At 39.2% G+C, this 27185-nt stretch overlaps 3 protein-coding genes across 5 annotated transcripts; 2 read left to right on the forward strand and 1 right to left on the reverse strand.

The window, feature by feature from the left end:
* Positions 1 to 3660: 3660 nt before the first annotated feature.
* LOC115688662 (uncharacterized) lies at positions 3661 to 4310 on the reverse strand. The gene is made up of 2 exons (XM_056310739.1): positions 4215 to 4310; positions 3661 to 4173 (listed from the first exon to the last, which is right to left on the reverse strand). Exons 1-2 carry the CDS (start codon positions 4308 to 4310, stop codon positions 3661 to 3663), a joined length of 609 nt encoding a protein of 202 aa, XP_056166714.1.
* A 2186-nt stretch (positions 4311 to 6496) lies between these two features.
* LOC115688637 (uncharacterized) lies at positions 6497 to 7480 on the forward strand. The gene has a single exon (XM_030614518.2). The coding sequence runs from the start codon at positions 6566 to 6568 to the stop codon at positions 7190 to 7192; it is 627 nt and encodes a 208-aa protein (XP_030470378.1). The 5' UTR covers positions 6497 to 6565; the 3' UTR covers positions 7193 to 7480.
* A 6097-nt stretch (positions 7481 to 13577) lies between these two features.
* LOC115688695 (1-phosphatidylinositol-3-phosphate 5-kinase FAB1A) lies at positions 13578 to 26003 on the forward strand. Of its 3 annotated transcripts, XM_056311051.1 has the most exons (14): positions 13578 to 14056; positions 14347 to 15062; positions 15352 to 16068; positions 17453 to 17606; positions 17738 to 18082; positions 19077 to 19437; positions 19531 to 19659; positions 19747 to 19991; positions 20126 to 20457; positions 21459 to 21582; positions 21671 to 21841; positions 22975 to 24513; positions 25030 to 25296; positions 25599 to 26003. In XM_056311051.1, exons 2-14 carry the CDS (start codon positions 14437 to 14439, stop codon positions 25923 to 25925), a joined length of 5337 nt encoding a protein of 1778 aa, XP_056167026.1. In that variant the 5' UTR covers positions 13578 to 14056; positions 14347 to 14436; the 3' UTR covers positions 25926 to 26003. The 3 variants fall into 3 exon arrangements, with proteins under 3 accessions (XP_056167026.1, XP_030470459.1, XP_030470460.1); XM_030614599.2 differs by having other exon boundaries at positions 13579 to 14056; positions 19531 to 19991; XM_030614600.2 differs by having other exon boundaries at positions 13579 to 14056; positions 19077 to 19410; positions 19531 to 19991.
* The last annotated feature ends 1182 nt before the right edge of the window (positions 26004 to 27185 follow it).

A 27185-nucleotide genomic window follows, 5' to 3' on the forward strand; every position in this document is an offset into this window, starting at 1 on the left:
GAACTAATTTAATGATAGTGCTATTTATAGATGGTCTTAATAATGGATGCAATAGAACAAAAATTCTTCGATTGTAAATAATGTCTTTACATGTAGATGCATGTATGCCTCCGCATAGCAGGTTTCTTTCATAATTTCTTTGAGAAAAAAAAAAAGAAGTAGCCAAACTATGTCGAATCAATAAGCCAACTAATTTCAGACAGCACAATATATGACGAACAATTACAGATCGACACATATATGTGCACAATTCAATCTTCTAAACTTGCAAATGATAATGCTTGGCAGACATCGTGAAAGATTGCTGAGTGAAAAATTGCACGCATTTTATGTCAGTTCAAGTTGTCAAACTCGTGAGTACTCTTATCCGAGGGTATACCCTTGTTTTACAAAAAAAAAAAAAAAAACATACCCACTTTTACTAATGTCATTTTAGATTGATTCTATTATAGATGTTGGATTAGCTAATTAGCCATCTCTCTATGCAAATCCAGATGATGATGATGATGATGGTGATAAAAGTTATGTAGTGGAAAAGTTAAACAAGCACAGAAAGTAAATATGATAAAATTGATGAGTTTCACAATAGCATGTTCAATTTAAGCTTTACAGTAAAGTGCATGATCAATGGACATAATATCACTAATTGGACAAAAAGAGATATTGGTTTTGAGTTTAGTCTTTCTTTGCTATCTTTCCTTCAAATTCATCAACGTAAGAGATTTTATATTTATTTAATTCTCAACCATGTGAAAGTAATTTTAATTGTGTATCTATAAAAAACTTCCATCGATATCTACATGAGCCTATCACTTTCCATGACTTCGCCATCATTTGGGTGCTTCTTCTGCCAATTCTATAAAGAATGGTTTAACAATAATAGGAAAAAATTAGGCAATCAAATACAAGTTTGGTCTTAAACTTCGCCGTCACTAGCGTCCGTATTGTGCGACGTTGCAACGACCCTATGTTTGGCATCCGTCGTTAGCACGGTAGACCCCCCAAGCATAGCTAATTAGATCAGATTAGTCAAGTGAAATGAATGTGATTATGACAATAGAGAAAATGACACAAACAGTCCCTGAACTTTGGTTCAATGTGCAATTTGATCCTTGAGCTTTAATTTGTTTAATGTAATCCCTGAACTTTAGCCTAATGTTCAATTTGGTCCCTGAACTTTTAGTCTGTTCAATGTGGTCCCTGAACTTTGAGTGCATATTCAATTTAGTCCCTGAACTATATGAAAATGTTCAATGTGGTCCTTCCATCAATTCAAGTTCAGGGACTATATTGAACATTTTTATATAGTTTATGGACTAAAATGAACATGTACCAAAAGTCTAGGGACCACATTGAACAAATTAAAAGTTCATGAACCAAATTGAATATTAAGCTAAAGTTCAAGGACTACATTGAATAAATTAAAAGTTCAGGGATCAAATTATATATTGGACCAAAGTTCAGAGACTATTTGTGTCATTATTCCTATGACAATGTAGGAAATATTTTACTAATTTCGTGATTTTTAGTACGGGCCAGGTGAGATTTTGTTCATTGGACCCTAATGGGCTTTCAAAACACAATGAATTTAAATCTATGTGCTAAGAATTTTGACTTTTTAAGATGAGTAGCACTTTGACTTTTTATGTTTATTAAAGTAGGGGTCCTGACTTCTTCCCTTTTACTCTAGGCATGCTGAAGGCCATTTGATTTTCAAATCCACTTGAAGACTTGATGTTACTTGCCCTCCCAACAGGGCCATAGAAGTCAAACCTGTAGGCTCTAGTGTCTTTAGACTAGGGGTGATTGGTTCCCAATATGGTCCGGTCTCACTTAGAAACCGGGAACCAGACCAGTAGGATCGGTTCCCGGTTTGATCGGTCCGTCTTGCTCACTTCTACTTTTGACAATTCTATTATTAAATATCATTAACATTCTAATTGGTTTTTACTAGATTTTCATTTCACAAATTTATGAGAAACTTCTAATTCTTTACTTCGTGCCTCTCCCAACCTGGAGACTCTTCATACGAATGTTTCATGGTTAATTTGTTTATTGGCCAATGAACTAATATATCCATTTGTGCAAATTTTGCAACTATAAAAGATTACATCCCGTTCATGATTTCATGTAAGTGTGGACTTTATAATTATCAACATTTTGGAATTCCCACATGTCTTATACAACAAAAATTGGAAATTGTCAGCTTTATGTAGTTTCATTTTCAAGGTACTTTTTCTGGCAGCATGTATTGCATAATATCGATAACCAAAATTAGTTTATTACGGACCCATTCGTCCAACGTGTCTACTCTTTATTGGGTTTATCTCGATAATGGTTTTGATCATATTGACTATGTATAAGTCGAGCTTGATTAGGAATTTTATGTGGCGGTGAGGTTCGCGTTTGTGGATTCTTATTAGGCTAGCCCTACGGTCTTCCATATATTTTGGGAAATAATTGGTAAATCTCTTGTTCTTTAATAGTTAAAAATTATAGAGATGAGCAACAAATGCAGCTATCCCCTATGAGCATTATGATAAGAGTCCATATTCGCTATGAAATGAATGGTTTGAGCTATAACTCTTTAGTCCACCAATAGGTGTACGAGCCTGACACTTACATTTATACTTTGGTAGCTGCCGAGTCAGGGAGCATGAAGGGTTGGGCACAGAGAGGGGCGGTGTGCAGAAGAAGCTGAACATGAGGATTACAAAATTGCAAGAGGAATCGATGGCGAACGCAGCTAAAATAGTGGAGGTCAAAGCTAAAGAGATGGATGAGAGGATGAGGTGCAAGTAGACCTGTCAAAATGGATCATAAACTCATTTCTTAACCCATATATTAATAAATTGGTCATAAATTGGTTAGTTATATTTAGTAAATGGGTCATAAATGGGTAGAGGTATAATATGGGTGTTAAATGGGTTGTAAATGAGTCGTAAATGGGTTTACAACTTATTTAAACTCAACTTATCTCTCTCGTCCTCACTCAATCTTGCGCTTACTCCCTCCACACTCTCATATCAGTTTAGGTATGAGTTTTTCTAGATTTAGTTAAATATGGAACCGTTTTAGTAATATAGGTCGGGTTGAGTATGGGTCAAGAAAATTGCATTGCGCATAAATGGGTTATAAACGAGTTAATAAGTCAATTTGGATCGGACCATTTGTGACCCGACCCAAAACCGACTCAACCCACCCATTTGACAGACCTAGGTGCAAGCATGAGCAGTGGGTGAAGACTGATTTCGAAGGCTGAGCTTCTATTGAACTGAAATAGTTGTTTGTTGGGTGGCCATCTTGTGTAGTGTACAGGATTTGTGTGGATCATTGCTTTGTTTGAATGGATGGACCCTATTGAATATCGATGGCCATGTTGCCAATCCTTTGAAAAATTGCATTCACCTTAATACAACAATGAGCAATGAAAAAATCGCGCACTGTTTAGAGGCAAAATATCGACTGACACATTGAGACAAGGTGTGCACTTGATGGCATTCGTTGAACTTTAGCATAAATATGGCTGATGCCGCACTTAGAAAGTCTTAAAACATGAGTAAACGCCATGATTGTCACATTGCACACCCTATAACAACTGCAGACAAAGATTAGATGACAGATTTCCTTATCTAGTAATAGCAGAGATCATTTCCGAAGCTACAGGGGACGGTAGAGGAGGGGCCGATAGGTGGATTCGAGCATTTCAACACACAAAGGAAGTAGTGGGATTGCAAACAATATGACAAGGGAGGCAGCCAGAAAAGTAATTAGAATGTAAATCCACTTCAATGGTTCACTCAGAACCATTGTAAGAGCAGAGCCGAACACAATCAACATAAAGGCCAAAGAGAGGAAGAGAAAAGTTAGGCCCACTATCATTTTTCTCCATAGCGAGCAGAGGAAATCATCGATTGCGTAGCATGAAGTTAATATAGCCAAGAACATCAATGTGGCGATGATAGAAGAGAAGAGAGCGAAAGTGTATGCAACCGCAAATACCGTGAATGTGCCATTCTTTAGTAAGATCAGTATTTTCGTACTGCTGTTGGTGCCCCCAAATATTGTAAAAGCTGCAACGTAAACTACCATAATGATGGTGGGGACAAGGCTACAAAATGATGTTGTATTCTTCATCCACTGCCCTGCCTCCTTAAGTAAACCGTTGCGGTGATAGAAGAGAGAGAGCGAGATGGTATGCAACCGTCGCGGTTTTTAACAAAAACTTCCCGATATGTTTTCTTTTCTTTTTTCGATGTATATTTTGGCAAGTCCGGACGCTTTAAAGAAGGAGCGCTCCTACCTTCCATTACCTTTAGAAAAATAAAGGACGACCATCAATGTTAATGAGAATTAAAGAGCAGAAAGGGTGGCAAACAAATCAGGTGAACTGATCTTAAACCGTTGAAGCTCCTTCTGCAGAAGAAAAGCTGCCGCAGAAACATCTGGGGATTCACATCTTGGTGACCATTTTGTCACATGGTTTGTCAGGCCTTCTTTCGTCAGAATACCGTTAGTAAAATGACAGTCCACTAGTCTAATCAACTCAACATGCCGGGTAACTTTTTTTTATCATCTCTTTTATGAAATCTTTATCCCATATAAACTCTGGAAAATTCTTTAGACATAACTTGACAATTTCGGAGATTTCTTGAGATGCATTGTGAAGGACAATGTCAAAAGTAAATTGAAGTATTTTCGGAGATTTCATAGCTGTTTTCTTCTTGGGAAGAGCTAAATTTGCAAACTTAAGTGAGCATTTGTGCCTCAACTTCAGTTCTCCAATCCTTTTGATGAAAGATGCTGCACGTAACATTAGATAATCAATGTTTCCAAAGATGAAGAATCAAAAGGTTAAAGAGGATTTCGCATTTGTACCATATTCTTTTGTACATAATAGCAGTTGAGAAGAAAATGATGGATTTAAGATATTAATCTAGAAAGTCAACTTCATATGGCTTGAAAATCAAAATGCATGCATCAAAAAACAAATGGATCTTTCGATGAGCACAACCAATGTCATGAGAATATAAGAGTTTTTTTTTTCTTTCTAAAAAGTGGGTATATTCGGTCTGTTTTCAATTGACTATTTTTATAGAATGGATGCATATTTTAGACTTTGAATTGCATAGATTCGAATCGTATCGTAATATAAGATTGAGAATTGGTCCGTATTAATAACTATGATGTCAAAGGAATATATGAAAATATCAATTTACACTTCAAATCTAGTATCTTCCCATGGATGGAATGAGTTTCTTTTTCTATAGATACCATGGCAGTTTCCTGTACCTGGTTATGTAGCAACATTCCAAAGTGATATCTTGAACGGCATAAATGTTGGTTGGACCACCATGAAGAGGAGAGAAAAATCGAGTCAACAAATTAGGAATTTATGACGAACAAAAAGAAACACGCAAGCTCAGTGGCCGGCGAGCTCCGACAACCCTCACCTGCTACAATGAAAAATAAAAGAAAAGAAAAAAGAAGAATTTTGAAAAAAAAAAATGTTCACGATAACGCCGGTCGTCGGCCATGCCACATAAGACAGCGGGCATGCACATCGGCGATTTCTGACCAAAACCAAAATTGGTTAAATGGACTATATTAGCAAATTGGTTAAATGGACTATATTAGCAAATTGTCAAGAGGTTTATGATTAATTTGATCAAACTGAAAGGATTATGATAGAATTGAGACAAATACAATAGGTTTATGAATTTATTTTTGATAATTATCCCATTAAGTGATGTTCACTCGCATTTCATATGGGACTTTTGACCATGCAATTGAGCAATCACTTCTCTGTTGTCTGTACAATGGCATGTGCTTTTCTATGGAGTTTGTCTCCTTTTCGTTTTCGTTTTATGCTTCTGGCATCTGCTAGAGTCGGGAGATCCACCAGACATGCCAGCGAAGTTGCCAGGGATGTACTACCAAGAACGATTGTTAGAGTGATTATTGTTTTGGCCTTGTTAATTTAATTTAACTTATAATGCATTCTCAGGAGTCACAATTACATATTCAAAGCGACGTGCCAACGTAGCCCAAAAAAAAATTTCTCGACTATACGCATTTTTATGTATAAATTTTTTGACACGTACTTTTGATCGGGTAACAATATTATGTTTTATCCCGTCGTTTCACTTTCACCATCCTTATTTTCGTGCGCCTCTTTTGATACAATTCTCATATCATATCTCAAAATCTTCTCTAACAAATATATTTATCGGAAATCTTCTCCCAAAAATATTTTTTTTATTGGAAATCTTCTCTCGTAGATATTTTTATTTGTTGATAAGGAAGCCTTATTAACAAAATGTGTGCCTTTTGGCTTTTGAAATTGCATGGGAGGGAGCAAAATGATTGCACAAACCCAAAGATAAATAAATAAATAAAGCGGGCCCCCTCTCCAACCTGTGTCCTAGCCGTTGAACTTTTAAAACTTTGCCTTTCTTTTTAACGTTCGAATTTCTCAGTTCTTGTTCTATATAGAGAGATTCATCAGTCTTCCATTTCATTCGAACAAGAAAATTCCTCAGCTCCATCGAATTCGATAAAGAAGATGTCCGCCGTCAAGTCGAGAAGTTCTTGCTCGTTCCCGAATCTCCTGCTCTCGTGCCTAAACTTCTTTCTGTTCATCCTCTCCGCCGCATCTTTCGCTCCCGTGATCCTCCTCAGAATGCCCCCGACTTCGCTCGGCCTTGCGTTCCTCATGATTTCGTCGATGTCGCTTGTCTCCTCTTTTGTGGGCTTCTACTCCCAGCTCACCCGCTTCTGCTTCGTGACCCACGTCTCGATCCTGCTCGCCTCGCTGTCGGGGCAGGTGATCGGGGTCCTGGCGCTGTTCACCAAAGAGGCGTCGAGCCTCTCGCTGCTGAAGTCGCGGAGAGACCCGAAGGAGGCTAAGGTCCTGGTGAGGCTGGAGTGCGGGGTCCTGATGGCGATGCTGCTGATGGAGCTGGTGGTGCTGGTGCTGACGTGCGCCGTGCACAGCTGCTGGGTGAGGGAGTACGAAGGGCTGGGCGCCGAGAGGGACGCGGTGGAGAAGAAGCGGAGCATGAGGATCGCGAGGGTGCAGGAGGAATCGATGGCGAACGCGGCCAAGATCGCGGAGGTCAAGGCCAAAGAGCTGGATGAGAGGATGAGGTGCAAGTATGGGCAGTGGGTGAAGACCGATTTCGAAGGCTGAAGCTTCGATCTCGGATCACTACATCGGAAGTTCCTCGTGTCGGGCCACCAGTTGGGTGGCCATCTTGTGTAGTGTAGAGGTGCTGTTTGATCTAAACTTCCGCCATTCATGGGAGAGCTTCAACCCTTCATTCAGCCCGACTCAAATTCAATTGAAGTGTTCTTTGTTGCAATGTCTGCTTCATGAATCTCTCTGTCTTGACTTCCTGTGAATGCTAAAGGCTGAGGAGTATGATTTCCTTGTACTGTGCTTTATATGATAAGCATTGAAGTATGAGCGATGGAGGAACCGATAGCGAACTTATTTTCATAGCATGTATAAAGAAGAATCAGACATGGGAAAATGATATGAACTTCGAATGGGAAAATTCACAGGCACATCTGGAATGCCTCTTGACCTGCACAAACAATGTAGCACATCCGTTTGAAATATTCTGAAACATTGTGGACTGAACCACTGATTTTTCCAGATTCTGCCAGTAATTTTTAAGAGGCAAAGGTGATTTTTCAAACAATCGTCGCGTGCTGTAAAATTAAATGCGGAAACTGACATGATCCTGCAATTTAAGTCGATGCGAAATTATTGAAGAAATAGACGAGAAACGATAAAGGCCACCATAGATTTATGTGATTCCGTCTGAGTGTCGGTACACTTACATGGGAGAACCAGCAGCAAATAATTCATTATAAACATCGGAGAATCAAAATTACAATCGCTCACATGCTCGAGTTTTCCACACTTAGATTTCATCAAACCAAACCCGTGTGAAGGGTTTGTTGCGACGACGATGGGCGTCGGGGCTGGTGGAAGGTGTGCACAAAAGAGGGCAGAGGGAGATGGCCGAATGTGGTTGTGTTATGCGTGTGCGAAGGGAAGGGAAGAAGGAGAAGCAAGAAACAAACCCCAAACCCAGCCTGAACCGAGTCGTCAAACTACCCAAATTCCTTTACTTATTACCCGAATTGAAAAGACCCGAAATTTTCAACTCGGATCAGGTATTTCTTATGCCCTAATTTCAAGAAGGCATATGGTATATGCATGTATAATGAAGTAGCCTCTCTATAGGCTGAGAGAGTATACTATAAGGGATAAGGACGATATCGGTGTTATAATTACTGTATGGCGACCGCTTTGATGTCAAAACTTTTCGAATGATCATTTAAGTATTACAACTTCTAAAGAGAGATCACTTAAGTAATTTCAGTGATGGAAAATCTGACGTAACTCACTTGAGTAACTTAAATGAACGCTTTTAAAAAGTTTTGGCACTAAATTGATCGTTCGTAAAAGTTTTGGCCTGAGGCATTTATGTAATGAACAACGTGGTTAAATGCATCAAATTTTCAAGATATTGAGGTTAAATTGGTTCCGAAACGTTCCATAGTATTGATCCTCACAGTTGATCAACGAGAAGGTTCCATTTCCATCAGGCTCCAAGCTTTATTGTCCAATCTCAAAACGGAGATTCTCAGAGATACTTCATGGTTTAAGATAAAGTCTTTGTACAATTAAGTAAGAACAAGCAGACTTTACTAAAGATCATTGATTGATCTCACCTCGTTAGCTATTAAGATGCATTCTCAAAGACGTAAGGTCGGATGAGGATTTCTTTGCTGTTGTAAATAAAGAAAGTATATCGTGCGCCAAATATATCACGTGTCACCGATCATATTTGAGATGTTCTAAACATTCAAAAGTAAGTTCCATCATATGTAAGAACAAACAAATAACTGATTTCATCCCGTCGCCAATAAGGTACTTTCTCATCCACCGATGGAAGAGTTGCCCGATTCTTTTTTCAAACCAATCGAGATCAATACCAATAAACAATGCTGGCTTGACGATTGAGAACCTAATCATAAAAACGGAAAAGCCGGCCAACTCATGAGACAGTGACATGAACACCGATCGAGTCTGCATCAACTGTGTCTTTAAGCTTTTCCCGCCATATTTGATTTGTAGGGTTTAAACGATGAGTCGGTAGGGCCTTCCAAGTTGGATTCCGCACCATCGTTTATGATCGAAAATAAGAGAGGCGAGTTTGAACGAGTGTATCTTTGCCTTCGAACCGCCATTCCCAACATGAATAGCATATGCATTAGAGAGACGCGAGACGCATAAAAATTAGGAGTGTACAAAACAGATCACCCAATCCGGGAACCGCCCAGACTAGACCAGGACCGTTCGGTGTGGTCCGATTCCTGAGAATGTCGATTCGGTTTTCGGTTCCTAAAAGTGGAACCGGTGTCCAGGCGGTCTGATTCCCAGTTCCAATGAGGAACCGGACCGAACCGACTACAATAATTTTTTTTATTTTTTTTATTTTTTCAAAAAAATTAGTAAAATGTGAAATAAACTGTAAGTGAACTTCATTGACATAGATTCATAGATAAAAATTAGTAAAATGTGAACTAAGCCCTAAGTAGTCGGTTCCATTGGACCGGAACTAGAACCGGGTCCAGTTTGGTCCTCGATCCTAGGAACAATCGGTCCAGTCCCCGATTCTCAATTTTGGGAACCGGGAATAATAGAAATGGAATAGATCGATCATGGGTTATTCTTGGCACAAGGATAAGTAATACTCATATAAGATTGCATGTACATTCCATCACAAGGATCACCGATTTTGATCGCCTAAAGTCCTAATCAAAATGCTCACCACAAGTATATGAAATTATTACATTTTTTTCGTATATTTTTTGAATTAAATAGATCCGCGGAGTGCTTATCCATGGGGTATATTGTTTTTTGTGTTTTTTTAGACCATATAATATGTGCTGAAAGAGTGAAAACCATGTACGCTACTTTTTTTTTTTTTATAGTTATTTGATGTCGCCACCTAACTTTTCTTGGACATGAGCTTGAACTAACTAAAGATAATGCTATGTATAGGTGGTGTTACTAATGGATGCAATAATATAATGTCTTTACGTGTGGAGAAATTCCTTGACTTGGCAAGCAGAGTCTCTTGGCTTTTTCATATCAAAGTTCTTTCTAATTTCTTCGGCAAAGAATAATATTAAAAAAGCGGATAAGACAAACTATTGCGGATCGACACGTGTTTGCGCATGATTCAATCTTCTAAACTTGCAAATAATAATGCGTGGCGGACATTATGAAACATCGTCGGGCGAAAAATTGGTCCTACTAATCGTGTAAGTTCGAGGGGTCAAACTAGTGGAAAAGGTGCCCTTGTTCAAGGGTATGCCCTTGTTTTACTACGTAAAAAAAAATAACACTCTTTTTATAACCAGACACCCTTAGAAATATTTCGATTGTACTTTTATTAATGTTGTTTTAGATTGATTCTTTTATAGGATTAGCTAATTAGCCATCTTTCTATGCGAATTTAGATGATGACGACAATAAAAGTTAGGGTTAATATTACGAAAAACCCCAAACCGGTACACCTGTGACAAATTTATTCCAAATTAATTTTTTGACCATAAAAAATCCCAAACCGGTACACTTATGACCAATTTACAAAAAACTAATTTGTTACCATAAAAAACCTCAAAATGGTACATTTGTGACAAATTTATCCTCCGTTAAATTAGATTAATACTACAAAAAATCATAAACTTGTACATCTATGACAAATAGAGGGTAAAATCCACAAACCGGTACACCCTTTAACTATCACGTGTCATTAAACTCAACAATTTGACGGTAAAATTTAAGAGAAACTAACATAAGGTAAAATTATCACAGGTGTATCAGTTTGGGATTTTTAATGGTCAAATAATTAGTTTGGGGTAAATTTGTCATATGAGAATTTTTGTGATATTAATCCTAAAAGTTACATAGAAGAGTAGTTAAACAGGCACCGAAAGTAAAAGTGACTGAATTGACTAGTTTTACAAAGATTTACAGTAAAGTGCATGATCAAGGACTAGTTTTGAGTTTAGTCTTGTCTTTGCTATCTTTCCTTCAAATTGATCAACGCAAGAGATTACATTTATTTAATTGCCAACCATGGGAAACTAATTCTAATTGTGTATCTATAAAAACTTCCATCAATATCGACATGAGCCTGTCATTTTCCATGACTTCGCCATCGTTTGGGTGCTTCTCCTTCCAATTAGGCAATCAAATTACAATTTGGCCCGAAAACTTCGCTCTCGCCGGTGTCCGTTATCGTGTAACATCGCACGATGCAATGTCTGGCAACCGTCATTAACACGACAGACTAATGGTGTCTTATCTTGCTAATTAGATCAGATTAGTCATGTGAACAGAATATGATTGTGACATTAAGGAGACATTTTACTGATTTCCTCGATCTTTGTTCTGGGCCAGGTGAGACTCCATTCATTGGTCCATAATGGGCTTCCAAAAAACAATGAATATGGGCCTAAACGTGCTAAGAATCTAAAGGGCCCTAGTGAATAATCTAGCCCCATCAGTTTAATTAAAAGTTTTATTTTCTTGCTTTTTTTCCCTTCTCGCATTTAAGAGGGCAGCTTTATCCTAATCCTAAGGACTTTTTGACTTTTTAGGATGATGACTAGTCATAGGGAATTGAAGCAGGGGTGTTGAGTTGCTCCGCTTCTACCTAGGCATGTTGAAGGCCCTTTGATTTTCAAACTTGATGTTACTTGACCTCCCAACTAAGCCATAGAAGCCAAACCCCTCAAGGCTCTAGCGTCTCTACAAGGTTCAATTATAATGTCCAGTACAGCAAAAATTGGAAAATCTTCATATATTGCACCTCTATGTAGGTTCATTTTCAAGGTACTTGCTCTAGCTACATATATAACATAAAATTAATTACAAATTTGATTTATTACAAACCTATTGATCTGCCAGGTCTGCTTTTCATTTGGATTGGTCTAGATAATGATTTTGGCCGCATTGGCTTAATCCAAGATAATTTGAGTTAATATAGAGAAGAGGGGTAATTGAGTAGCGAAATTGAAAAGCCCCCCAAACCAAGAATGTTAAAATTGAGATTTTAGGTAACATAGTTGCGGGGTCCTGTAAAACCGTATCATCGAATCGTGAGGTTTTAACAACCTGTATGAATAATCTCATAAAAATGTCATTCTTGTTTTTTTACCTCATAGATATGTTAGATGATATTGTAATAAGTAGTGACTATTTTCAAAACTTACGATATAAAGTAGGGGTGAGCACTGAAACTGAACCAAACTGGCTGATTTTGGACAATTCCTAGGAGAAACTGGTCCAGTTCCTGATTTCTAAAATTTGGAACCGATGATCGTTGGACCGGTTCCTAATTCCAAGTGTAGACTGAACCACATGGACCGGATCGATACTTTTTTTTAATTATCAAGTTAATGATACTCTAGTGTCTTTTCACCAATATTTTCATTAATTAAAGATCCAAAACACTATAGAATGGGAGTTTGGACGATGCAACAACACTTGCAGTCTTGTAGGAAATAAGGAAAAAAAAAATATCACCGTCGGTTCATGAACCCACTCGAGAATTAGACCAATGGGTCGGTTATTGATTTCACAAGATGGAAACCAACCCCTTTCCGGTCTAGTTTCGGGTTTTAGGGTAGGAACCGACTAGCCCTAAGAGCAATCACCCTTAAGACAAAAGCCAATCAAAGTATGTCAAGTAGGAAAGGATACCAGATGAAGATATAAATCTATTAGTTTAACAATCTTACGATTCCGCGATTTTAATTGTGATCTTGACAATATTATCAAACATATAAGGATTTGACCCTTTTATTTCTCATATTAGGAGCACCTGTTCCTTATGGCTTAACATATTTCACTTCTCACTTTCTCAGCGATGGGGTGACATTTCACATAAATTTTCAAGCACCAAGATCGAGTCCGCTTCCCTATAACCCGATAAAAGACAAGCCATCTCCGACAAGACTAGGAGTTTAGACGAATTATTTCCTTTAACATGAAATTAAATAATTATTCACAAATAAGAATTCAATTCGTGATTCGATTGATATTGATTTTATTTTTTTATATCGGTCGTCGCATTTTTTTAATATTGTGAGATTTCAATCAATGACCTAATTTTATTTGGTTCCTTCAAAAGGGGTCCAAAGAAAGTGACGACCCGGAGATATTTTCCATTATTCCCATCTCTCTTTCGTCCATTTCCTCCTCCGATTTTATTTTTTTAAAGTCATTTTCTCTGCTCCACAGGAAACGGAGGACTCTGGCCATGAAAAAAACAAGACATCCGACAGAAAGGAAGAGAAGAAAACAGAGACGGGAAAGAAGGAAAAGCATTTCAACGAACACATGGTGGGCAGGAAGAGAAGGAGGTAGAATTTTCCAATCACACATTATCTGTGATCTCTATCTCTCTCTCTCGTACGCACGAGCGTGCGTGTGCGTACACCTGTGCATGCAATTATCACCGTCACGGTAATGCCGACCGCGGACGTATCATCATTCACGTGTTAAAAAAGGAAGAAAAAAATTCATTGATGGAAGCAGCTTGGTCGTGTTTGGGGTTAGGTTTTGATTGATGGGGTTCGTGTAGGTTTCGCATTTCGAGCCGTCGTTTCGCTTTCGGAGGGTTGTGGGGTTCGGCTTCTTTTTTCGGTTTTCGTTTTTTTTTTTTTTGGGGTTGCTTTGGATTGGGACGTTTTGCTCGAGCTCGCTTGATGAGTGGAATTTCTGCTGGGTCGATGGTGGGGGGGCGAGGTTTCTTTGAGTGTTGGCATTGGGGTGGAGGTTTAGTGGGTGCTGGAGAGTTTGGTTTTTGCTGTTCGGGGATCGAGTTGGAGTTGGGTTTTGAGTCTGCCTGAATTCGTGTGCCTTTGTCGAACGATGGACCTGAATGTTTTGTTTTGATGTCAGTTGTGGCTGCGGAGAGTTGATGTCGGAAGAATTCGGATTTGCTTAGGAGAATCGCAGGTAGTTTTGTTCCTTTCATTTCCTTTTCCGGTGAAAATGTTTTGCTTTGGGTAATTGTGCTCGGGTGATTCCGGCTGGAGCTATTTAAGCTTTAATGCGGTCCCTGGATTTAGTTATACCGTTCACGCACCTCTCTGGAAATGGAAATTGCCCATGCATGTTTGGTAGGGAATTTTGGTTCTTTGGGCCATATCTAAAGTATCCGGAGTGTTTTTCTTTCAGCTCTATAAGAGGTTAATTTTGCTCTGCCGGTGATATTTTGGGTTTTGCTTTGATGAGCTTTTTTCCAGGTTGTTGACTCCTAGTTTGGTTGTGGTGGGATTGTTTGGACTTGGCAAATGAGAATATCGGGATGAGGGGTCTTGGGTGGGAAGTTGTCGATGGGCACCCCCGACAACAAACTATCCGAGCTGGTTGACTTGGTGAAGTCCTGGATCCCTCGGAGGGTCGAGCCAGCACAGTTATCTAGGGACTTTTGGATGCCTGATCACAGCTGCAGGGTATGTTATGAGTGCGATTCCCAGTTTACTGTCTTCAACCGCAGGCATCACTGTCGAATTTGTGGACGAGTTTTCTGTGCTAAGTGTACGGCGAATTCCATTCCTGCCCCATCTGATGAGCAGAAGACTGGACGGGAAGATTGGGAGAGGATCAGGGTTTGCAACTATTGCTATAAGCAATGGGAGCATGGGATAGTGGCAGTTGATAATGGAAACGGCGCCAGTGCACCCACCCCTGGCCTTAGTCCATCACCATCTGCAACGAGCTTGGTGAGCACCAAATCAAGCTGCACATGTAATAGTGGCAGTAGTACCGTGGGTTCCACTCCTTATTCAACTGGACCTTATCAGCATGTGCCTCACAATTCCAGTCATAGCCCTCCTCAATCTTCTCAAATGGATTCAACTGCAGTCGAGCAAGATGATGTAGCTTCTGGGACAGGAATGCCACCCTACAAGGATGCAGGGGATCAATCTTCTAACCAGTACAGCTTCTGCATAAATAGGTATCAATAGCTCATGCTGTTATGGTGAGCAGTGTGGGGAGTCGTTCCCCTCTTCTTGATTTCTTCACAATTGTCGATATATCAGTATGTGCTCCCGCATCTGTGTTGCTGGCTTTTATGTAAATCCAACAACATTTGAGATGGGGTATATGAGTCATGGAAACTAGCTACCTTCAGTACCCTGCCTTAGTAGTTCCTTTCTCTAGCATGATTGATGATTTGCTTAAGAAAGCTATCACGTTACTAGGTCTAATAAACTGACTTATTTAAAATTTTTTATTCATACCAGGAGTGACGATGAATATGACTATTACGGTGGGTATCCTTCGGATTCTGAATCCAGGCAATATTGTCCTGTAATTGTAGATGAGATTACCCACATGTATGGACCATATGAAGCCCATCGTGGTGGAGATAACGTCAGTTCTAAAGACGTCAGTTGCTCCCCAGTACTTGAGAATTTTGCCTCCCCAGTTGTAGATGGTAGTATAGAAGTAGGGGAGCAAGAAGGGAAACCGCGGCATGGTCTGGACACTGAAGCTTCTATGCATGATTTAGAAGAAACTGATACAGAACCTGTGGACTTTGAGAACAATGGGTTACTTTGGCTCCCTCCTGAGCCAGAGGATGAGGAAGACGAAAGGGAAGCTATTCTATCTGACGATGAGGATGGGGAAGGCGCCGGTGGGGAGTGGGGTTATCTACGCTCTTCAGGCAGCTTTGGTAATGCGGAGTACCGTAGCAGGGAGAAGTCAAGTGAGGAGCACAGGAAGGCCATGAAAAATGTGGTGGAAGGGCATTTTAGGGCTTTGATAGCCCAACTTTTACAGGTTGAGAACCTCTCCATGGACAATGAAGATCGGAAAGATAATTGGTTGGATATAATTGCATCCCTTTCTTGGGAGGCTGCCACACTCCTTAAGCCTGATATGAGTAAAGGTGGAGGAATGGACCCTGGTGGATATGTGAAGGTTAAATGCATTGCATGTGGGCGGCGGGGTGAGAGGTACCTCGTGTGGGCATGTGACTACTTTATTTAGATTTATTTATTCTGCTAAAAGCTTTTTCCACTCCTTTTCTTGTAAGTTTTTTCCATTTGTCTGCTTTGGGAGCGTTGCGTTGTTTAAAGGGGTTTTCTCCTCTCAACAACTGCCAGTCGGGCACCTGTCATAATAGTTTATATACTAGCTTTGCCCCAGGCTTACATGGTTCTGGGAACTCGGTTTTCATGGACAGTACAACATTATATGAGGTTATTAATTCACGTCATATGGCTAAGGTGGTATAATTATTGAACAGGTGGTAAAAAATTGTTAAAGTTCTGCTTGCTGCACTTTCAATATTGCTAGCTGCTTTCCTAATTGATTAGATAATGGTAAATATCAACATTTTTCATTTAGGTATTTGTAGACAGGTTATTTAAAGTGTCTTGTCCATAATCTATAAAACTGGTAGTGTGAATGATGCAGTATAATGAAGTGAAAGTGAAGTCAACGCAATGAAATTACTTGAACTAGACTTTGATGGTAAATTCTCTGCTAGATGTCAAGTTTAACCTGAGCTTGATTAAACTTCAGCTGACCGAGCTCAACTCAACAAGATACTTAAAGTTTTGAGTGTGACTTGGTTGTTCCCGATTGCCGCAGTCGAGTTGGTATTTGGGCTAGAGCGTCAACTTCAGGTTGAATTTGATTGTTGCAAGAAAGACAAAGCCTACACTGTCATGCTGTATGAAGGGTAAATTAAAGACTGAAATGCTTGATGATTTATTGAAGTGCTTGGGCGAGCTAAGAATTTCATTGAGCTTTACTTGGTCGATGATTTGATTACTGTTGACACCTAAATTTTAATTACCCAATTAAAAATTATTATGAGTTAAACACCCCTGTGGCCCCCGTCGAGGGTCACTGGCGGGGAGGTCGCGACAATTACTTGGACACTATCATAACTTAATTGAGCTCAGATAGGTGAATCAGTACATTGTGATTATTCTCCCTGAGAGTGCAATCCCATATATATTTATTTTCGCCCCAAGAGATTAATATTTAATTGTTTGCTGATCTTGCTTTTGTACATCTTTTTCTTTGAACTCATGAATTTCATGGACCTGATTTCAAGTTTAGATAATGTAAGGACGATGTTGTTATCGAATCTGATGAGATGTGTTAATTTGTTGCGTAAAGCTGTAAATTTATAGTTATTTAGTTTAATCGGCTAAATAGTGTCATAACTTATCTGGATTCTTCCTTTCATTATGACTAAGCTTCGTAACCTTTCTTATTTCATTAGGTCCCCCCGCCCCCTTCCCTAGAATATACGTTGGGTTTATTGTCACTGTTCTTAGCACTTATCATTAGACTGACACGATGATGTCAATTTGGTTTGCTCAGTAAGGTGGTCAAAGGAGTTGTTTGCAAGAAAAATGTGGCTCACAGGCGGATGACGTCCAAAATAGATAAGCCACGTCTTCTAATTCTGGGAGGAGCTTTGGAATACCAGAGGGTTACTAATCATCTATCAAGCTTTGATACATTGTTGCAGCAGGTTCATGTGTTATAGTTTTCTGTTCTCACTATATGACTAAATAACGGCTTTGTATCCAAGTATTTACAAGCTTTCAGTGTTAAAACATTTTATCTAACCAATTTAAGTTTTCTGCTTCCTGCAATTTTCAGGAAATGGACCACTTGAAAATGGCAGTTGCGAAGATCGATGCGCATGATCCTGATGTTCTTTTGGTAGAGAAGTCTGTATCTCGCCATGCACAAGAATATCTTCTTGGCAAAGATATATCTCTTGTTTTGAATATTAAGAGGCCACTGTTAGAGCGTATAGCTCGCTGTACCGGTGCACAGATAGTTCCTTCAATTGATCATCTAACATCACCCAAATTGGGGTATTGTGAGACGTTTCATGTGGAGAAGTTGATGGAAGAGCATGGTAGTGCGGGCCAAGGAGGAAAGAAATTGGCAAAGACGCTGATGTTTTTTGAGGGTTGCCCAAAGCCCTTTGGTTGTACTGTAAGTCTGGCATAAATATGTTACTACATACTGAGTGAACCATCTTCCCTGCCCTCTCCCTCTTTCCTGCTTGATCAGATGGAAACGTTGAAAATCAGGGATCTTTGCTTGATCTGATATGGTTGACTGGTGCATTGCTTGATAATTTCTCAGTGGACATGAGGACTCACTGTTACATCATGGTTTTGCTTTAGTATTTAGGAGATCTTCTCCGATTCTGGAGCAACAATTGATAGCTCTAGTTCTTTAAATGAGGTGGCTTAGCAGTTACAATTTTTAGTTAGGCTGATTTCTATCATTAGTGTATGTTGCGAGTTTTGTGTTGAAATCACAATTTCAGATGACTTTGTACCTCCTTGGTACAATTTGATTAAAATCTTCATACCATCGAAAAGAAATGAGACTATAAAAGGTGGATTTAGATGAATCCTTTTACTAAACTATGGCTGATAAAAGCAGGATGTGATGACCTCTTAGAGTGACAGCATTATTTGGGTTTAAGTTGAGAAGGAATAACAAGCAAATAATGGTGGGAAAGACTTGCAACGATCTTTTTTTAAAGAGGGTGACACTTGCAATATCATGCAGTTGGTAGGTTACCCACGAGTTATTAGTGCTGTCAATAGTATTGGCTTTCAAAGGAATTTCAATGAGCCCACTTCCCATGAATGGCAGCTGAGAGGATTAGATTAACTTTTTTTGGGCCATTGGATTTTATTGAGGTTATAATGTTTCGCAATTGTAAAGGTTACTTTTAAGTTGACTGTAGTTGTATTTTAGAACTCTTGATAATAATTTTCTTGGAAGAGAAATATTTGTAAAATAACTACGCTTTTTGCATTTAGTTCTCTCCATTAGTTTTTAATCTGTCAGGGTTGAATGAGAATTCATTTATCAATATATGAATGAACAAACTAAATAAAGAAATGGCTCTTCATGGCAATGTATTGAGTCTGTTGCTTTCTGTATGACCAAGAAAGGTCTTTTGCTGCAGATTTTGCTCAAGGGCGCCAATGGGGACGAGTTGAAGAAGGTGAAACATGTCGTTCAGTATGGAATTTTTGCAGCTTATCACTTGGCGCTAGAGACATCATTTCTTGCCGATGAGGGCGCATCACTTCCGGAGCTACCTTTGAGATCCCCGATAACGGTTGCATTACCTGATAAACCATCAAGTATTGAGAGGTCCATTTCCACTATACCTGGTTTCTCTGTCACATCTGCTAGTCCTTCGGATGCACGACCAGTTAGCGAAACGAGTTTAGATAAAGGCTCTACATTAGGTGGATCCTTGCCTGCCAACACTTCACCCACTGACAAAATGGAAGGTTCGAGGTCTATTTTTCCTTTTAAAGGTTCTATTCTCAATCTTCATATAAGAACTCTATCTTAAGGTCTACTTGTTCAGTTGTCCCATTCACCTTTTCTTTCTTTTTTCCCCCTTTTAGGGTTGGATAAGTTGGATCCTAAGAGCAATGAACTTTCGTTAAACCATTTTGCGGAAAATTTTATAGTGGGCAGAGGGGAATCTTTTCCAATGACATCTGCCAGCGCATTCAAAGATGATTCGGATAACAGTTTTGTCTCTAATGCTCTTTCCACTTCTGAGAAGGTCGGACAAAGTGACAATTATAGGCATGGGAATAACATTATTTTGCCGGCAGATAATGTTGGGAAATCAGATTTGGCAGCTGCAAAAGATGGGAAGAACCATAATGGGGAAATGGGCCCTTCAAAGGAAGAGTTTCCTCCTTCTCCTTCCGATCATCAGAGCATTTTAGTTTCTTTATCCACAAGGTGTGTGTGGAAAGGAACTGTATGTGAGAAGGCTCACCTCTTACGCATTAAATACTATGGATGCTTTGATAAGCCCTTGGGCCGGTTCTTACGGGATCACTTGTTTGACCAAGTACTACCTTTATCCTCTCCTTACTAATTGTTTCTCACACTGAGCATAGTTTTTGCAGTAGAAACTCCTGCCCCCTTCCTCTTCCTTCTCCTTCGAAAGCATGAGCTACTATTAACAAACTCAATTTTTGACAGAATCACCATTGTCATTCATGCGACATGCCATCAGAAGCACATGTTCATTGTTACACTCACCGGCAAGGCAGCCTGACAATTTCCGTCAAAAAACTGCCAGAGTTTCTCTTACCAGGAGAACGTGAAGGAAAAATCTGGATGTGGCACAGGTGTCTGCGGTGTCCTCGAAAAGGTGGCTTTCCTCCGGCAACTAGAAGAGTACTTATGTCTGATGCGGCGTGGGGATTATCTTTTGGGAAATTTTTGGAGCTGAGCTTTTCCAATCATGCTGCTGCAAGTAGGGTTGCTAGCTGCGGTCATTCACTGCATAGAGATTGTCTCCGCTTCTATGGGTAGGGTTCCTTCCTCACTAAGATCCTATACATGCTATTGGCTGAACACAGAAAAATAAAAGAAAGAATCTAAGGCATACTGGCACTTACTAGATTGATAAGAATGCCTTTAGATGTTCTCATTTATGCATTAGGAAGAACGGATTCTTCCAGAGATTATGTACTTAGATATGCCATGCTGTACTGATTGATGACAAGCTGAGGAAATTAGAGGCAGTACCTTCTGGCATGGATTCTGAAGTTACAGGACTACTTTGCTTCTCTCTAAGCAAACCTTTGTGAAATTTGACTTAGTTAAGAAAGATATTTTATTGTTAGATTAAAGAGAGATTTGGTAAGTAATATTTATATTTAGGTATGCCGTGTATGCTTGGCACTCACATAGGAAGATTTGTTTCTGGTGGTTCAAGAAAGGGGTTGATCTGGGGCCTGGGTAGCTTCATTCAATTCCACTGTTATAGCATCTAAGGACCTATTTCGCAGCTGCTTCTGCTCTCAAAAGGTGTAGCATTTCTTCTTTTAAAAAGTAGAATCCGATGGAAGCACTGAAAAAGCTTTTTCTTTGGGAAGCATCCCAAGGGTGTTTTTTGGGCTTTTGTTGGATTGGCTATTCTATTAATAGATTTTTTATACTATTAGTAAGGACAACAAATATTCAGGGGAGCTCATTTCCAGTCTGAAAGATATCAACATCAATATAAGCATATATGAAATATTTTTTGTTCATTATAGCACATTCAAATATCACTCGCCAAGCACCCAAGACGTGTCACAACAAGGCATCAGAGCTACAATATCAAAAGCTATAGCAATGCCCCATGGATAAAGTACCTTATTACTCGGGCCTAACAGCTAATTGTTGCAATGCTCTGATGTATTTTCTAGGGACTGCTGCTCTGACATGATTCTTCTTGGATATGCAGATGCATATATCTGTCTCTTGACCTAGTCTCATGATGACACACTTCAGTGCTATCTGACATACTTTCTTACATGTGCAGCTTTGGGAGAATGGTTGCATGCTTCCGCTATGCTTCTATTGATGTTCATTCTGTTTATCTTCCACCTGCAAAAATTGAGTTTAACTATGATAATCAGGATTGGATAAAAAAAGAAGCAAATGAGGTGCAACTGATGGATATCCTTTTTCTTTATTATTTTTTTATGATAGATGACCTGATAATTATTAACATACCATTATTTTGTTTAATAGGTTCATGAACGAGCAGTACTCCTATTTAGTGATATTCGTAATGCTCTTCAAAGGGTAACGGAGAAATTACCTCCTGCGACATCACTGGAAGGCAGTGATAAATCATCAGACTTAAGAAATCAAATGGAGGAATTGGAGGAGATGCTAGTTAAGCGGAAAGCAGAATCTGAGGTGGGGTTCATTTCAACTAACGTGTATAATTAACAGAAAAAGGGCATATTAAAATTCATTCACATTCTAATCCGTTCAGTATACCTGTGAACATATCATACTAATATATAATGGTGTTAGGATATTAAATAATAAACGACGCCTTCATCTAACAGCTTAAGCCTTCAAAACAGTTGGCAGTGGTCCCACAAAATCTCAAAAATTTAAAGTTGAGCATTTTGGCACTTGCCAACTTCTTGGGGTTTGGTTGGTAAAGGCTATATATTCTTCTTTGCTTCTTTTCAAAGCATTTTCTTTTGTTTTTTATTAAGAAAGTCTTTGTAGTCCTTTGATTCTTGGGGGACAAGGCCCATTTACACTATGTACGACTAGATAAACTTCATTATTAAGAGAGCGTGTCATTGTCCAATATTTATTATCTTTGATGCTTTAGATTCATATTTATATTTTTAAGCATGGATCCAAATGTTTCGCTACACTTTGGTTTCTACTTGAACTATAAATATTGATGTAATTCATTATTTCTGGTATTGGCCATTTTAGGACCCTCGCAGGATTATGTTGTAGTGATGAGGGATCGGCCCTAGCAACCAAGATGTGTACGGAACTTAGTGAAAAATTCTTTCTTCTTGATTTAGAGATTATTCACTTGCATGTTTAATGTGATAATGCTTGATCAAAGCTATAGCTCTTATCATTATCAGTTACAAAGAATAAATTTGTGAATAATAATTGTGAAGCAGTCATTAGGATGAAACCTTAATGACAAAAGTTATGAAAAATATCGTTTCCGCCTTAAGACGTGGGGTTTTCACTAGTTACATTCGTGTCATGCTTTTGCATCATTTAGATCGCTAAATAAACTAGAGGTAGTTAGGCTTCTAAAGATTTGGCTGCCATGACATTTCTGCCTTATGATAGGTTTATTCATCAAACTACAGTCCTGCAGTCCTTTCTTATTTTTTACATGTAAGCAGAATTGTTGTTTACTATAGTCACCTTACATGGCATAGTAATAATTAGAAACAGCTACTCTTGGAGAGAGAGAGATTTCATTATTATCTGTTCATTGTTCTTTCAACATATGTTTTCCTTGCCTTATGCAGTCTCGTTTATTTTTCTTCATGCTACAGGACCTATTCGGAAAAGTGCTGGCTGGAGAGTTGAAAGTTGGCCATCCCATGATTGATATTCTTGAGATCAATAAATTGCGAAGGCAGTTACTCTTCCATTCTTACACTTGGGATCGATGCCTAATCCACGCTTTGAGATCTAATAATAATAGTCTGCAGGAAGGTTTGAACAGCTCTACTCAAAAACCTAGTACTGCTAAGGAGAAAAATGTTGCTTCTGTGGAGAAGTTTGTTGAGACTGCAGCGCCTTATAATACCGCTAAAGGCTTTAGCAGTTGTGATTCCTTTCTTCTGGAGAAAAAACCTCGTGTAAGCCTTAATCAACTTGAAAATGGAAGTGAAGGTAGCGAGTCAAGTAGGGGTCTTGAAATAAAGAATTCAGACCAGGATTTAAACAATAAAAAACAAAATGATACTTCCGCTTCTTCTAGTGCAAATATTGGCAATTCTGATCCCCTCGAATCTGGGAAAATTGTGCGGAGGGCCTTATCAGAGGGGGAGTTCCCTACAGTTGCAAACTTGTCAGATTCCCTTGATGCAGCATGGAGTGGTGAAAGTCACCCATCAACTACGGCACCTGAAGTGAACAGCAATTCAGCTGCAATTAGTTCTTTAACTGTCTCAATTTCTGCCAAGGCAAGGTCTGAGTCAGACGTTCAGGGTAGTGAGCAAAATGGAAAGCCAACTGCGAGTTCTACCGCTGTATTTCCATCGAAGGGAGGTGACGACTCGAACAGTCTTACCAGTGTGGGAATGGGAATCCCATATATCTATAGCTCTTTTAATACTTACACTGCTAATTATCAGAAGCTTGGTATTGGCGAATACCATCCAGTGTGTGTCCTGTCATTTTGGGAGTCAGAAAGGCAAAGTGGTGCCAGGTTTTTTCTCCCAGTCGGTTTTAATGATACCATTGTGCCTGTTTATGATGATGAACCAACTAGCATTATAGCGTATGCGCTCACCTCACCAGATTATCTTGCCCAGATATCTGACTGTGAGAAATCAAAAGATGGTCTCGATTCTTTGATCTCATTGCCTCTCTTTGATTCAGTAAATTTACTCTCACTCAATGCATTGAACGAAGCAACCTGGGATAGCCTTAAAAGTTTCGGATCAACGGATGAGAGTGTCTCATCCACATCTGGATCTAGGAGCTCCCAGAACACAGACCCGCTTTTGTCCACCAAGGATTTGCATGCCAGAGTATCTTTCAATGATGAGAGCCCTCAGGGAAAGGCCAAGTATGCCGTGACTTGTTATTATGCAAAGCAGTTTGAGGCTTTAAGGAGGATTTGTTGCCCATCGGAATTGGATTTTATAAGGTCTCTTAGTCGTTGCAAGAAATGGGGTGCCCAGGGTGGCAAGAGCAATGTTTTTTTTGCCAAAACCTTGGATGACCGGTTCATCATCAAACAGGTTACAAAGACAGAGTTGGAATCATTCATCAAATTTGCTCCTGCTTATTTTAAATATTTGTCTCAGTCAATCAGTTCCGGGAGTCCGACTTGCTTGGCTAAGATTGTCGGCATATATCAGGTATAGTGATTGTTCTTTTATGAGGATTGCTTAAACTGCTGTTGGCCCAGATAGCAGTCGGCATTTTAATGGCTTGCAAACATTTCTATTTTAATTTTACTACATTACAACAATAACAAGCAAAATGACGTCTACAACCATTTCCCCTTCATCATTGGACCTATATTATTGGTTACCCTTTGATGGGGTTGTTCTTAATGAGCTCTTAAAATTTCTTGTGCTTTTTAGAATACCTTAAGTGGACCCATATTTCATGTTTGGCCATTGCATTGTGCTGGTTTTTTCTATTTATTTATTTTACGATTAGATGAAGTTGACATTGATTGGAAAATGGTCTTATCCAGAAACGTTTTTGGATATCTGTTTGCTACTGATACATATGCAGTTTTGATTGCTTCCAAGGTCCAAAAAAAATTTCTATTTTCCGTTAATTTTTTTTCTTCACCAGTGGAAAATTTGTTGCCTTGTTGGTAATGTGAACTTTGGCTTTTTTTATTTCTTTTGTTGGATTTAAAGGTTTCTTCCAAGCACACTAAAGGAGGGAGGGAAACCAAGATGGATGTTCTGGTGATGGAAAATCTTCTCTTTCGCCGTAACATCACACGCCTTTATGACCTTAAAGGATCTTCAAGAGCAAGGTACAATCCTGATACCAGTGGGAGCAATAAAGTACTACTGGATCAGAACTTGATCGAAGCAATGCCAACCTCTCCAATATTTGTTGGAAATAAGGCAAAGCGGTTGCTTGAGAGAGCTGTCTGGAATGATACTGCATTTCTCGCTGTAAGTGTAACTCGCTTGCGTACCAGGGGAAACTCTAAAACCCCTTTTTAGATGTGGAATTTTATGCTGATGTTGGAGTTGTTGCAGCAACTTTAGTTTTGCCTGTTGAAATAGAATTTTCTAATCACATTCTTTTGGAAATGGATAGAAAAATAAGAACAACCAATTGCAACGCCTTTTTAGTTTCAGTTATGTAAGCCGTCTTTTATTGGGGTTTCACTCTGTTTGATGTGTAAGTGGTCTCTTATGTTTTGTTAATTGCTCGTCCTAGTCCTACTAATGCGGAGATTATGGTCTTGCAGTCTATTGATGTGATGGACTACTCATTACTTGTTGGAGTGGATGAGGAAAGGCACGAGCTGGTTCTTGGCATTATCGATTTTATGAGGCAATATACATGGGATAAGCACCTCGAGACTTGGGTGAAAACGTCAGGCATTCTTGGTGGGCCAAAGAATGCGTCTCCGACCGTGATCTCCCCTCAAATGTACAAGAAACGATTTAGAAAAGCTATGACTGCATACTTTGTCATGGTGCCAGATCAGTGGACACCTCAGACGATAATCCGCAGCGGCTCGCAATCGGACGTTTGCGAGGACAATTCCAAAGGTGGGAACACCTTAGATTGATAAAGGTCATATTTTTTGCTGTATGTCCAAAATGTTAGTTCAAAATAATCATCACCTTCCCTTTTTTTTCTTGTATTATACACCTTTCCCTCTTCTATTCTTTTCCCCTCCCAAGCCCCCATGCGTGTTGTTCTGATAGATGTACATGTTGAAAATTCTCTCTTTGGGCAGCAGTCAAAGGTTCTAAATGCCGAAGTGTTTTTTCAGCAAGGGCATAGTGCCTCACTCCTGTTCTTCTTTGTACAATGTCTTATAGCCAAAGCCAAAAACGAAAGAGAAGGAATTACAGAATGTCTACATGTAATCGTCGCATGTGTTTTCTTCTCTCTGATTCATTTCCCTTGCTCGTTTGGGTTCCACTCTATCTTGGTCCCATGGATGTCTCTGCTTTATCATCTCTAAATGGCAATTTGCAACCGTTGATTGGGTATTTTCTTTTGCTTTGATAAAAGATGCAATGAACTGTTTCTGCCTATTGAAATGCTTGATATCTTATTTAAATTGTCAGAAGCAATACGGGTTGCAATTCTATTGTGTATTTTTCAATTGATTTTTCAATGCTAGGCACCACATTTTTACGCTGAAGTTGTACATTTGAATAATCCTCCCGCGGCCTGCTGAGGAACGTCTAGGCTGTCACGTTGTTGAAGGGCCCGATCCGGCAATTTCGGATCGTGAAGCCCATGTTCTGATTCGGGTCTGACTTTCCCTGGGCCCTGATGATGTTCAACTGACTTGCCATGGGCTGTCTCGGCCGGATGCTACAGTTCTGGAGCACGGCTGCGGTGTTCCTGAAGATGAAATCTACAATCCCCGTGGTGAGAATCACAGTAGAACTGTCGGCCAGAATACGCGTAGAGAGTGTCTTGATACGCGTCATTGAACAAATTAAAGTTCAGGGACTACATTGCACATTGGGCTAAAGTTCAAGGACAGTATTAAACAAATTAAAAGTTCGGAGATCACATTGCACATAGGGTTAAAGTTCATGAATTATTTGTCATTTTCCCTTAATATAATAAATCAAATGGTTAATACTACTAAAAATCCTAAACTAAAATACCCCGAAAACCCTAAATTTGCCCATTATGACACAAATATCCTAAAAAAATTTTCATATCATAAAAAATCCTTAACTTATACCAGTGCGACAAATATGCCCTAGATGAAATTGAAATAGAGGGTACATATGTAACGCATACAAGTTTGAATTTTTTCATGACACAAAAAAATTGGGGTGTTTATGTTATAGTGGGCAAG

Source organism: Syzygium oleosum, unplaced genomic scaffold (assembly GCF_021117445.2).
Source record: "Syzygium oleosum isolate NSW1041296 unplaced genomic scaffold, Sole_v2.1 Sole_v2.04, whole genome shotgun sequence".
NCBI classification, from domain to species: Eukaryota; Viridiplantae; Streptophyta; class Magnoliopsida; order Myrtales; family Myrtaceae; genus Syzygium; species Syzygium oleosum.

Bases quoted from the DNA above. Each gene is read 5' to 3' on its own strand.
- LOC115688662 (XM_056310739.1), bottom strand. From the start codon at position 4,310: ATGGAAGGTAGGAGCGCTCCTTCTTTAAAGCGTCCGGACTTGCCAAAA. The intron at 4,174-4,214 runs AACCGCGACGGT...TCTCTCTTCTAT, and splicing joins ATCGGGAAGTTTTTGTTAAA to CACCGCAACGGTTTACTTAA.
- LOC115688637 (XM_030614518.2), top strand. From the start codon at position 6,566: ATGTCCGCCGTCAAGTCGAGAAGTTCTTGCTCGTTCCCGAATCTCCTG.
- LOC115688695 (XM_030614599.2), top strand. From the start codon at position 14,437: ATGGGCACCCCCGACAACAAACTATCCGAGCTGGTTGACTTGGTGAAG. The intron at 15,063-15,351 runs GTATCAATAGCT...TATTCATACCAG, and splicing joins TACAGCTTCTGCATAAATAG to GAGTGACGATGAATATGACT. The intron at 24,514-25,029 runs GTATAGTGATTG...TTGGATTTAAAG, and splicing joins AGATTGTCGGCATATATCAG to GTTTCTTCCAAGCACACTAA.